Source organism: Oreochromis aureus, linkage group 14 (assembly GCF_013358895.1).
Source record: "Oreochromis aureus strain Israel breed Guangdong linkage group 14, ZZ_aureus, whole genome shotgun sequence".
NCBI classification, from domain to species: Eukaryota; Metazoa; Chordata; class Actinopteri; order Cichliformes; family Cichlidae; genus Oreochromis; species Oreochromis aureus.
The window spans coordinates 20892042-20906054 of NC_052955.1; the positions used below are offsets into that span (position 1 = coordinate 20892042).

The 14013-nt window shown below is 40.9% G+C and overlaps 1 protein-coding gene across 2 annotated transcripts in view; it reads left to right on the plus strand.

The window, feature by feature from the left end:
- sept4b (septin 4b) overlaps positions 1 to 14013 on the plus strand; it is a 49790-nt gene that overhangs the window by 18154 nt on the left and 17623 nt on the right. Inside the window, exon 1 of one of the 2 annotated variants that reach the window (XM_039622858.1) lies at positions 12555 to 12801. The exons of the other annotated variant lie outside the window; for it this stretch is intronic. Within the exon in view, the coding sequence (XP_039478792.1) occupies positions 12766 to 12801 (36 nt within the window). The 5' untranslated portion in view covers positions 12555 to 12765. Of the gene's footprint in view, positions 1 to 12554; positions 12802 to 14013 lie in introns of those variants that run through there. 2 annotated transcript variants of the gene reach the window in all.

Sequence of the window (14013 nt, forward strand, 5' to 3'; positions counted from 1 at the left end):
AGCAGAGCAGGTCAGCCACTAACCAGAAGGTCGGTGGTTCAATCCCAGGCTGCTCCAGTCTGCATGCCAAATATCCTTGGGCAAGATACTAACCCCATGTTGCTCTCCGATGCATCCATCGGAGTGTGAATGTGTATGAATGTTAGATAGAGCACTTAAGAGCTTAGAAGAAGTGCTTGTGTGAATGGGTGTGATTGGGTGAATGAATTAGTTGTATAAAGCGCTTTGAGTGCTCAGACAGAGTAGAAAAGCACTATATAAGAACCAGTCCATTTACCATTTACCATTTGTACTGGTAGCGTTGCATTATCATTAGCCTGGCATTATCACAAACTGGCTTCCAATGAATCAATTCATGCCATCAGTGTATTTAAATCCTCTTTGTGGTCAGCCAGTTGTGCCTTCCCATATGGAAAAGAAATAGTAAAAACTTATAAAAGACTTGCATAAGATGTGGCCTACTTCATATGGTGAGTCATATAAGGCTTATATGATTTACTCATGAAAGTGGCCACTTTCTCATTATATATTGTTTTAGTAAGTATCTAAAACATACAAGTTTCATTTATACAATTTTTCAAGGGATCTTATATCTGTTTTCACTCTTGTATGTGTTTCATACAAGTTTCACACAAGACAGATACAAACTTTATAAGCTTTATATATATCTTTTCCATATGGGTTACATGCATCTATTTCAGCTTTTACTGGTGCGATGGCCTGCTGTATTTCTGTCTTTAGGGAGGAAACCTCAGGCTGGATCACTCCCTTCACAACTTTGCTGATATCTTCTAGCATGTTTCCATGAGTGTTAGCCTCGTCAGAGTTATTAGCCTGCACTTTACTCCCTTTCAGAGGCATGACATGCACAAATATGACTCACAGGTGCCTACAGTTCTTATGCTTTGCAGTCGTTTCAATGTGGGATGAATTGAGGACAGAGCTGAAGACTTCATCGGTATATCATAAATTTTTAGGACTTTGTGTTAAGTATGTCTACCCCCAATATAGTCTGTATAAGGATGCTCAGTAGCGGCCATGAGTCTGGTCAGATGTGTTTGAGACTGTCTTCAGTGTTTGTAGTTGTGGAAACACTTGTATACACCTCAATGAAAAGCTGTGATGTCTCATTACATGTTCATAGGTAAGCTAACGATTTTCATTAAACGTGATGGAGCTGTGCTTTTGTTTTTTAGTACATTTTCATTATCATTAAGTAAATAAAATACTAAGAGTAAGTTGGGGTTTTTTTGCTGTTTTTTTTAACTATGTACATTTCCTTTAACAATTTATATAAAAACAGGCAATCATAGTTACCCGAACTGTGACACTGTGTTTCATTTGTTTCTCGTCTAAATACTCAGTTTGCTCCATTTTACAGATGTGGTTGACTGGATTATTGCTATTACCAGAGCACAGCTGCTGACAAGACGATGGCAGCTTTGTCAGCAATCTGTCCGCTCGTACAGACGGATAAACAGACACACAAGGCTCTGCTAACACGAGCACACAGTCACACACATCTGGAGCTTCCAGCTTAACTCAGAGCCGCTGTTCCTTAAACAAATATAAACAGAGGACCACTTATTCCTCCCCCACATATGGCTGTATCTAACCATTATACCCCTACCAGATTAATGCCCACACTGACACACTAACATCCAGTGATGTACACATTACAATTGACCCAAAACTAACAGGTTAAATCAGTATGATCATTATAAACTATCTTTGATTTGGCAGCTTTTTTGAATAACAGAAATCTTTTTGGTTTATGAGGATTTTTTTTAGATGACCACAGTGAGTGTGCCTGCATTTTTTTTCTTCATTATGGACATATTAAACTTTTCCTGACTGAGTTGAATGAACTGCAGGAATGTGAATGACTGTATTTCTTATGCAAGCTGATCATTTTTGTCCTTTTGGGGTCATGCCTGGGAAGGTTGGAGTGAACAGAGCCAAAGGGGGAATAAAATAACAACAACCCCTGTGGACAATTTTGAGATGTTTTTTTCATTGCGGACCTCCGCATTGCTCAAAGCTTTTTTTCTCCCCCTGCTCTCTTCCCATCTTCATGTTACTGTTATTAATTTTTTCTAACTTGCCCTTCACCCACATCCTTCACTCCACATCACTGTCATGTTGTGCCACAGTTGCTCAGTCACCATTGAGCCAGTCATCATCCATTAAGACCCAGGGCTGTTAGACAGTCAGTGAGTTCCACTGGGGCTCGCGGAGCTGAGCGTTTCAGACTGCAGCTCCCAGAACGCATTCTCACAGCCACAGATGAGTCAGGGTAAGTGGGGAAAATCAGCTCTGTACTAGTATTTAGCATTGTGCCTGTGCCAGTTGAGAAATTATTCATCCAGGTCAGAATTCACTTTATCTCCAAAACTTTGCCGCTGCCGTGCCAGGCTCGTGTTTAGTTTTGACTGCTATAAATAAAAGCATTCGGTGATTAAAAGAAAAATCCTCCCCAACTAAATTAATCAGATGTAACTGAAATTTTTTTTATAGTTCTTCTTATTCTTCCTCATTCTTTTTCTTCCTCATTTTTCTTCTACCTCATTCTTATCTTCTACCTCATTCTTATCTTCTACCTCATTCTTCTTCGTCTTCCCCATTCTTCTTCGTCTTCCCCATCCTTCTTATTCTTATTGATGAAATCCTAAATACATGTGTATGAAAAGGGAATACAGTGGAACCCCGACTTATGAAATTAATTCGTTCCCGAGGGTCTTTCATAAGTCGAAAATTTTCGTAAGTCGAAGCACCCATCGGGCCTTTTGAGTGAACGATAGGCTATAGGCTAATTGCTAACTGCAACAACAATACGTCGTTCAAGTGGAACAGCGAAGCGCAAGTACGAAAGCCAAGGGGTTGTCACATGATTCGGAAGGCATTGTGGGCATTGTAGGCTCAGCCAATCAGAGCCAGGAGATTTCATTACGCGGGCATTTTGCCGTAACACGGGCAGAAATATTGCCGTTAAGTGCCTTCGTAACTTGAATTTTTCGTTAAATGGGGTATTCATAAGTCGGGGTTCCACTGTAGATTTTTTTTTCCACAGCTGTGTTAGTACCACTCTCACCATGTGCAGTCACATGTTTTCTTTCTTTTAATACGCTCGATTCTGGCTTTGCTCAACTGTACAAAGGAACTTTCTGATGGTGTGAAAATCATAAAAACATAAACATAAGGAGGCCTTAGAAAATTCTTTTCTGCTTTTTACTGTTTTTCCACAGAAACATGGCTGTGACGGTTACTGAGTTATGATTGGCAGGCAAGAAGCTCGTAATATATATCTAACCCCTGTTTGACATTTATGGCTCAAGTGTTTTCACATCTGCAGCAATCCTAATATAAAACTCTTGTCTTACCACATCTGTTCAAATCAAAGTGTTCATGCCAAAGATTTCAAATACCGAGGTTATCACATATATAAGCAATCCCTGTTAACCTAAAGCTCAGGCTCCAGACTGCTCTAAACACTTTGTGTCAGACAATCCTTGATAATTGATCCCTGACTCCTCCAGTAATCCCAAGTATCCTTGGGCAAGGTACTGATGCATTAATCAGAGTGTGAGTTTGTGAATGTTTCAAAGCACTTAGGTATAGATAAAAGCTCTAAATGTGAATGACTGGCTGAATGATACTTGTAGTAAGAAAGCTCTTTAGGTGCTCAACTAGCAGAAAGATGCTATGTAAGAACCAGTCAGTTTATCAATGACCATAACCTTAATGTGGTCATCTGAGACACACAGCTCCAGCTGTGACCACAGCTGACCCACCTGGTAGTAAAATCTTTGTTCAGCTTGTTTCAGAGAGTGGATGTGCCCTTTAGTTTTTAAATGCTGCAGTTTAACTCAAAAGTCGACACACCAACATATCATTATCACAATGATATTATTCATTTAAATATGTTGGACACGAGCTCTTCGTTAAATATCACACTGATACCCGGCAGGTTGTTGCTTAGTTTGTGCCATTTCCTTTTGACACCTCCTTTGTTTTAGGTGTGAGCACTTGTGACATACACCATGTGGCAGACGACCTTCAGTGCGCAAGAATGGTGCCGCACTCTCCAGAAAGCCTAAGCAGTGCTCTTCTGCAGTTAGTGTGCTGTTTTAGTGCTTCATAGATAATTGAACAGTAAAGCTCTGAGAAATATTCATTGAATATTTAAGCAATGCTGAGTTTGTAGAAATGAAAATATGGCCTCTCACATCACTCTGCTTTACCCACAAGTCCAGTGTCCAAGACAGAAGGGTAATATTGACACAGCAACATCAGTCTGTTTAACTCATCCTATGAGCCCTAATGAACTACTATGCTCATTAGAACTGTAACAATTCTGAAACCAAGACAAAAATCACAACACACAAGTGCCCACAATATAGCATTGTTGTTCAACCATTAAATCATTAGATCATTCAGGAACAAGTAAAATGTATAGTAATCCTTTTTTTTCCTGCTAAAGAAAAACCAGATTATGGGCAAAGCCGTGATTTTGTGTAAGTGAAGGGGCAGGCTACACCCTAAATAAGTCTCATCATGCCATTTTGAATGGGCCCAAACACACTGCCCTGAGCACCAGGTGCCAATAATAAACAAATTAGAGGCAAAAGCTCTGAATCCTCTGCACCTCAGTACATAAAGTGGACCTGTTATGCTCATCTCCAACTCCATATTTACTTTGAGTCTGAGTCTGCTAAAGTAGCTTTGCATGATCCACAGTTCAAAATAATTCTTCTTTGTTATACTGGGCCTTGGTGCAGCCTGTCAGTTCATCATTTGTCTGAAACAAGCTATTTAGTTCTTCCTCTGTTAAGCTAACTTTCTTCTCATTGGCTGCCTTCCACAAACAGAAGGACTGAATATTAACAGAAGTGCCATATTAGGAAAATCCCCTCTCTATGACATCATTCAGAGCCAAGGGAATAAAAAAATCTGTCTGAAACCTGGTGTTTGAAGCAATCTGAAGCCTCAACCTTGACTTGCAGGGATTATTTGAATGTACACTGACGTTGTTTTTTTTTTAAAGTTTAGCCATGTTTAATATGAGGATCAAATATTAGACAGGAGAAATATGATAAGTGGTTTGTTCCTTGTTGTGTTTATTATTAATAATTGTATTAGTTATTTAATAATGATCACCTAACACAGTTAGAACATCCTGTATGTGTAATCATATTTTACATCTTGGTCACAAAAAGAAAAGCAGACACTGCAGGCTACTGAAACATGTTAAAATCTAGTTGGTTATGTCTGCATGCCACATGCAACCTCTCCATCCTGAACCTGAAATGGAACATGTGGGTTAAATGAATGTCCAACACACTTACATCAAAACCTCTTCATGTTTAATGCTTTGCAGACTGGTGTTTTTTAACCCACCTCCCACTGTGTTTTCCTTCTGCCGGACACTCACACTCACAGCAGATCTGTCCCACTGCTGCTGCTCATTTTGCATTGTCACCGACAGCCAAGCCCGCGGTACGGCATGCGTCTGTGTGCACCCTCACGTTAATAATGTCTGGCTCTAAGACTGTGTAGCTCTGCAGAAACTGGAGGCAAAAAAGGTTTGTACGTGCAGGTTCTGGAGCCTCTCGTGGCCGATCGCTGTTCTCTGCTGGGTCCGTTTTATGTGTGTGCGCGCACGACTTGGCCATCTGCAGAATGGTAAGTGTAGCGTGTCATCCGTCATCTGTATTGTGATGAGAAGTGAAATAAGCTCCGTTAGACGGCACATCCCCTCTGTCTCAGAGCTCCTGGTAATCTGTTGTTGACATTGACAGTGTCCTCTGAACCCAGTAAGGAGCTTTTACTGTGAGAACTGTGCTTTTAATAATGTGCATGTCTTCAGATTGATGTGTTCACTGTAGTGTTGATACTGAGATCACATGGATGTACAGTAGTGGCTCTTTTCATCTGTGTGCTCCTGGCTGGCAGCCGTGCTGCTGACAAGACCGACATCTGTAAACAAGAGGTTAAAAAAGTACGTGCCAGTGAAGTGTGAGTTTCCTGTGAAGGTTTAAATGCTCGTTAGTCAGCACAACGTATGTTTGAGCTCCATCTCTGGCGTCACAGATGAGTCAGTTGGCAAGTTGACCCGTTCGTGTTGAGGTTTGCATGTTTTTTGTGGTTCTTGGTGTGTTTGGGCATCAAGATTAGAGAAGCGGATTACATCTGTGAGAATGAGAACAGATGGAAAGAGAAGGAGGAAGGGGACAATTATGTGTAGTTCATGTTGGAGCCCAGGCAAGTCGGGCACCACCCGAGCCACCGATGCCATCTGGTGAGGGTACAAGTTGTGGATTGACACACATGTGAATTCATAGTGCAAATCAGCAGAAATCATCTTATCTTACTGTTATTCTGACCTTATCTAAACATAAATCTAAGTTTTTACAGACACACTGCTTATTAGACTGCTTAGATGATTAGAAATCAGTTCCATCTGATTGGCTGTTTCAAAGGCGAAGCTCAGATGTAACCACCGTGATTTCCAGCATGACTCTGCAGTTTTATAACAGCTTTTAGCTTGAATGAGGAGGTAATTTTTATCTTAAAACTTTAAAGATCAATCACAGAACAGAGATGAGCTGCTTTATATGCTGGCAGCTTCTTAATCCTATCATGCCTCATGTGGAGTGTCTGGAGTATCAATCACAGGTTCAGCTTGTCAATCAGTCCTGTTATAGGAGCATAATGATCTTTGCTGTATAAGACAAACAGCTCAGTCAGCAGGGAGAAGACCTCAGGAAGCTCAGAACAGCTGGAAAGAAAATCAAGGTAACTTTGCACTATTGAACGCCATAAGCTGCTCTATTTTGAGATAAAAAAAAAATTAAGTTATAGTATATTTATCTCCTGAGTAAGTCCAAAAAGGTCTACAAACCAAAGGATATTTCCAGGATAGGGTTTCTAAAGTAGTGCTTTCTTTGGATTCTCTCATATACCCAGATTGTGTCTGCTTGATAACACTTTTAAAAATTTTCTCACTTGAACAAAGCACTGTGGTTCTGTATAGTGTTGGTGTGAATAAATGTGTAATGAATGTATGAGGACTGTACTACTGCAAAGCTGAATTTGTGACATTGGCACCGTAGTTTGAAAGTTTTTTGCAATATCGTTATTTGCTGACCAACAAAATTTTACTAGTCAGCTCACCATAAATTACCTAATGGCAGACCTAAGACCATAGTATATAACTGCATGCATACATGTAGGTAGGTAGGTAGGTACTTACTTACTTACTTCAGCATTCATAATTTCATCAATTCTGACAAGATTCCCAACACCAGTGACTGAAATGCAGCTCGAAACCATGACAGAGCCTCCACCATGTTTTACAGATGTACCTCTTTCCTGACCTCCTCTGTACCTGTTGAAAACAATTTGAACAAAAACATTTGGATTCGTGACTCCATCAGACTTGTTGTCACTGATTTTTAAGTCCCGTTCTTCTGGAATTTGGCTAACCTTAGTTTTTTCTGTCTGTTTCAATTCCTTAAGAATGAGTTCTTGATAGCCATATTTCCACCAAGTTCATTTCTGATGAGGCCTTGCTGAACAGCTGATGGATCATTTTTCTGTTCATCTGTTCTAGACAGCTGTCTAGTTTCCTCTTCTTTTTTTTTTTTTCTTTCTTTTTTTTAACATTGCACATCTGCTGAGACATGCTAAGGTTTTGGCTAATAGTGCTTTGGGAATCACCTTGTTGGTGCAAAAATACTATTTTATGCCAGGCAAACTGTGCTGTTTTTGATAACGTGTTCCCATTTATTTCATATGTGATTGTGTGACAGGCTGCTAGTAACAAAGTGTCTAAAGTTACAAATTTCAAATTGGATCTTTGCATGTGGGAACAGGTACAAGGGTCAGGTACAAGGACTGGACTGAAAACTAGTGAAAGCGCAGTCAGCGTTCAAAGTAAAATGTTAAGAATTTCAGAAAGTCTGCAGAACTATTGCTCAAGACCATTTGACTTGTGGCCTGAGACTTTTCCACAGTAATGTATCTTCATAAAGGTCAGTTAAAGCAAATGATTGTTTCAAATCAATTACACTTTACTTTCTTGGGACTCGAAAATAAAATTTGCTCCTACCTCGGTGTTTACTATCCACCAGTGGCTGCTGGTTTGAGTTATACGTTTTGACTTTCAACAAAACTTTGTGAAAACAAGCTAAAATTCTACAAACTATAAGCATAATTTAACTTAGCAGTAAAAGAGCAAGCTGTTAAAGTGAACCACAGATTATTTCCTGGGAAAGCATTTTGCCTGTAGTGCACAGTTACACTTCAGTCTCTTAACTGTTTTATTCATACTGCACATGATGTAATGAATAGTCAACCTCCAGCACTGCCTGCTCCGGGGTTTCTACTAAAAAAGTAATGAGTCTGGGAATAGTTAAGCTACTTGGTGTTTCCATTTGATTTCCACCTTTGGGAAGGCTGGGAACCCAGTCCAGACACTGATGCAATTTCTCTTATTGAATCTGTCCTAGACACAATGCCAACAGTGTTTCAGCAGATCTGCGGCTCTGACTCCAGACTCCGGTAGCGTTGTGATAAGACCCAGCAGGAGCCAAAAATCACACAAGGTGGTTTTTGTGTTCGTGTAATGTGGGAGCTAGACGGGCTGGAATTCAGTGCAGCACAAGCGAGGCCGCACAACAAACCCACCAGCTTCCTTTCTCCAGGGCACACAGAGTTCACCACCCGGCAGATGTTGGCCCTTTTTTGTTTGTTTGTTTGTTTTTGTTTTATTTTTTGTTTTTGTTTATTGCCACCTTTTATTTCACAGGTGTTTTTCTCCACACCAGTTAAAATAAACAACACGCTGGACTCAAGTCATGCAGTTTGCATTGTGACTTCTCCTTTCCATGCCCTCATTTGAAATAATACTAAGAATAAACAGTGCAGCTCATTAGAATGTACAGTTTTCTGCCAAAGGTAGTTAAAAAAAAAAAAGTATAATTACTCAGTTCAGGGGAAAGCAGGCCCTTTTGTTGTTCTTTGAAGTGAAGTATAGCTTTAGCCTTTTTGTATGTAGCTAATTTTGATAAGCTGTAAATCTGCTTGATATTTGTACCGATTCTTTCTCCGTTTAACCAGATTACATTATACTGTAGCATCTACACTGATGCTAATGATGCAGTTCAGTCTCTTCAAGCTGTTAGAAAAGATTACAAACAGACCTGGTCAAATACCCTGCAATTGAGACTACATTTTATATGACTGTAATTGCTCTTATTTAATGCCGTTTCCCCCCCTCTGGTTCTTTGTGCAGTTGTTGTGTAGCTCTCTCCCGGGAAATAAGCGAAATGGGGGGGAAAAGAATAAAACTGAGATATTGAGACATCTTGATCCTGAGACAGATTTTGCACCAGCTGGAAATCGCGCTCTCTGCAGGCCGAACTGCTGTGAGCGAGCAGAGATGCCGGCTGAGTCCATCCCAAAGTGGTGTAACCCTTCAGATGAATGCTGCGATTTAGATTGAATGTAACAATGGAATTCCTGTAATGTCACCCAAGAGAAATCTCCACCTCCCTCCCCCCTTCATGAGCCTTTGTTGCACCTTGCCTCTTTTAAGGGGGGGGGGGTGAGAAAAACAAAGTGAGAAAAATGCTTTAGCTCTTTTCCAACAGGAATGTCTCTGTGTCAGATAAAGATCCTTAACTGAATGGAGGAGGAAGTGTAGGAAGTCGAAGTTCAGCAAATCTAGCGTGTCCTTGTTGATCCCTGTTGTGGAATAATATTTATGTTCCTGCATAGATGCTGGATATCTGCTTCAAAGGGTGTCAGAATGTATTGCGTGTTACTGTGCTACTGTTAGGACTTTTTATCCAGTTTCTTTTAGGGAAACTCAGGCGAATTTCTATATCAAGTTCCAAGTTTTGTGCTGCATGTTTCCTGTCTGCGTCTAAAAACACAGGTTTCCATTCTTTCCTTGCTTTGCATGCACGAAGTACTCTGCTACAGCCAAAGGCAGGACTGTTTGTCTCAAGTTCGGGGCTCGTTTGTGCAGTATATGTTTACAAAATCTTGCCCAAATGCCATTAAATGAAGCTGCTACACAGTCTTTTAATCCACTGATTTGTGTTTCTTGGAAACAGTTTTTCATTATTCTCATCATTTTCATCTATCCACTCAAATGTGCACTGATTTGTGTCCAAGGCGATGAAATGTATATATTTTCTTCTTTTTAAAAGACAAAAAAAGTCAACGGTGGTGTCATGAATCATGTCGCCACTTATGAAAAAGACCACAGTTGGTCATACCTGGATTATTTCTGTCATTTTTATTGCGATATTTTAAAATATGCCATGAATTATCATGAGCGTGAATGGTTGTCTGTCTCTGTGTGTTAGTCCTGCAACAGATTGCAACCTGTCCAGGGAGTGTATGACAGCTAGGTCCCCGCTAACAAACAACAGTGCGTTCATGAGTACGAGCATGCAGATTGCTTTTTCGGGACTTTTTGACGTTTGGCCATGAGATGACCTGCTGAAAGACTGCTCACGAATGATTTTTGACGTGCCTGTTTTTAAGTTTTTTTGTTTTTATTTCCTTATATTTTCTATTAAAAACAAAAAAAAAACTCTTTCCATGCCTCACAGCTGGCTTTATTTGGTTAATCTACTTTATTTTAATGCCTCTGGTACTTTGAATAGACCTTTTTAACCTCCGTGCCTTCCCTGCTTTTGAAAGTCACAATTTCTGCTGTGGAAAAGCCCCATGATCCATGTACATACTACACTTACAGTACCATCCGTGACACCCATTAACTCCTATCAAGCCGTTTCCAGTCATGAGCAGCAGGTGGCACTGCCCTCCCTCCACCGTCCCACACTGCATTCTCTGTGTGAGAGAAATTCAGCACATACATGCAACACAAAGTCATAGAGATGATAATTTGTTGAGCAGACTGATGCATTGGCTCTGTCTTTGACATTTTGAGATAATAAAATATGGTGTAGCTTACTGGACCAAATAGTTTTATCAAGAAACTCATTCCAGCCCTGCTGGCCCCGAGCCAACGACCCTGCAGTGTTAACATGTACAGGGAGACATTTTAATTATGAGGGGCAGTGTGGTCCTCACAGCACTGTAGACTGTGCTGTTTGACTCGAGCATGTGTGTGTGTGTAGTCCATCATACAGGTACGTGCATGTGCATGTGTTTGTACTATATCTAAAGCTGTCGGTCCCTTGGGCACAGTCAGCCCTTTCAGACAGTCCACGATAATCACCCTCATGATGTGATGCAGCCAGAGAGGATTAAAGCAAGCCAGCAGTCGTCTCCCCAGACACTATCTTTTCTTACAGGAAGTAATATCTCCTGTCTATAAGCCTGTGTTTCTCATCCAGGCCAGTCCTGAGCATGTGTCACATTTAATGGATGTTTAAGTGAGATTTGCCTACTGTGTGGTTTCTTAGACTGGCACGTCTGTTGACCTGATTCTATTTGCGTTGCTTGTGCTTATGGTAGTTATTACGACTGTATAAGTTGGCACACTTGCATCGAAAGCTATTAAGATTGGGATCGTGTTACGTTTAGCTCTTCCTCCCATAGGCAGAAAATGGACTCTCAGCTGAATTCTGCTCCTGTTTTTGTTCTCCCCTAAAAAGCTGAAGATTAGATCTCAGCCCAGACGCAAGCTGAGCTTTTATATTTTTCTTTCTTTTTTTTTTGTTGCCGGTTATGTTTCGTTACTGTCACATGCTGTTAGATCACATATATTGTGCTTTTTTTCCCCACTGGTTTTTAGCTTGATGGTTTAAATTAAAAAACCCACAGAACACTTATGAGTTCATTCACCCTTGTTCAAAACCCAACTTGGTAATCCCAAAATCCTTTAAGAATAAGTGAGTATTGTAAGACTGTGCAAAACACAGTGAATCTCTGAGATTAATGGAAAAGCTTTGAGCTGTGGTCCACTTAAGTAAGTGTGTGTGTGTGTGTGTGTGTGTGTGTGTGTGTGTGGGGTGGGGGAGACTAAGTGTGTATTAGATAAAAAAGATTATTTGTAGCATGTAGGCCACACACTACCTCTCCTCCCCCTCATGGACACACTCTCTCTTTCTCCTCGTGCCGCTCTGGTCCTGGTACTGCCAGCTGGGAGGTCTGGACTGGATGTAAAGGCCATTGTAAGAATTTAACTGCACAGTGCTGTTATCTTCTGATGCTTCATCCCAAGTTCTTGCAAAACCAGATTCTCCCGGTGATAGTTTGAATTATTCACAGAATTATTTCTCACGTGTTTTCTGTTGGCGACAGATATTTCATGTGTGTGTGTGTGTGTGTGTGTGTGTGTGTTATGTGTTAACCTCACGCGTGTTGTGGCTTTAGGAATGAGGGCATGAGTTGCTTGTTGCAAGGCTTGCAGGGCCAGTGTCTGTGGTCTCCCTGCAGAACAAGTGCTTCTTCTCAAGGCAGGACAGAGGTGCGCACACACACAAGCTCCATTGCTGCTGCTCATCTGCATAACAGCTGCAGATTGGTCAGAAAGGGGGAGAGCTAGGTGGAGCTCTGGAGAAAGCTCCAGATGCAGAGAAGGCAGAGATCGAAGGTTTACCTGTTTGATAAAGATGTTGGAGATGTGCAGGAGGGACTTTGAATGCCATCTGATTGGAGGGAAAGTTGATGCACTTATGTAACGCGAGTGGGGGCCCAGAAACTAAGTGACATCTCTTCACTGGTTTCTGTGCAATTTCAGCTGTGAGCCTCAAGGAATACCACTGGTACTGAAGATATAATATGGCAGCAAATTCAGAAGCAAACAGTGATGGAGAGGTATGTGTTTGCTGCTTTCCTTCTTGCTGACCCTGCACTTAGCGGGTGCTTGTGACTCAGTCTTGGTGTTTTGTTTTTTCTTTTGAGTTTCCTACATGTGGTTGCAGGTTCTCCCTGTACATGTGTTTGAATTTGGCCGCATTCAGATTATCCTCATGAAACCACGTGGGAGCTGGACTGTTCACATGAATGCATGTGACCAGGCTTGTTCTTTTTCTCAGCTAATGATGGTTTTATGCTAAGCTGCTGGGAGTATCTGTTTGGTTTTTACTTTTCCTTGCTGCCCATCTCTAACAAGTTAAAACACTAACCCTGATTGACACATGCATTGATCAGATGTGATGGATTAATGCACTGAGCGTGTTTGTAAGCGAGTCTCAGATGGAGGAAGACGTCGTTTCCTGATGCTTTACTCTGACAGAAATACATTTGAGGAAGAGGAAACACCTGATTAGGGTGCTGCTATCTTTTTGTATTCTTTTGACTTGGAGTAGGAAATGCTAAAAAAAAAAAAAAAACAGATTTTTTTTTTGTGTAGCAGTGAATATTTGTGGTCATGTGAACATTTGTATGAGCTCTATAGCTGTGGGAGAGTGTGGTGAGTTGGACTATTTCTGTCCCTCTCTCTCTCTCTCTGAACTGAGCCAGCTTCACACAGAGCGCCGCTATAACTATCCAAACAACCACAGCATTCACACGGCACACACATGGCTCCCTTCACCACCTGCTACTGGCCTCATCACAAGGGGAAACCTTACTGGGATTCAGCCTCTCTATTCCACAACATTAAGATTGTAAAGAGGAATACACACAGTGTTGTTAATGCTGTGAAAGCATTTGTAATCATGCTTTATTAGTATAAATGCAGCTTTTATATTCATGACATCTCATTTTTCTTGGAGTCGTTCTTTGACGAGGATATCTCCTTCAACCGGCACCTTAAACAAATGTCTGACTGCCTCCTTTTATCTGCACAATACTGCCAAAACTATAAACATCCTGTCTCCTGAGTGATGCTGAAAAGCTAGTCCACAAGTTTGTTACTTCTAGGCGGGAGTATTTTAATTCATTATTACCTAATGAACAGCTAAAAGCTCCCTGAAAAGCCTTCAGCTCATCCGAAATAGAGGTTTTCTCGTACTGGCTGCTTTTCACTGAATATAAATCCTTCATCTCACAGGGATAGTCCTGAATGATCAGGCTCTGTGAGAT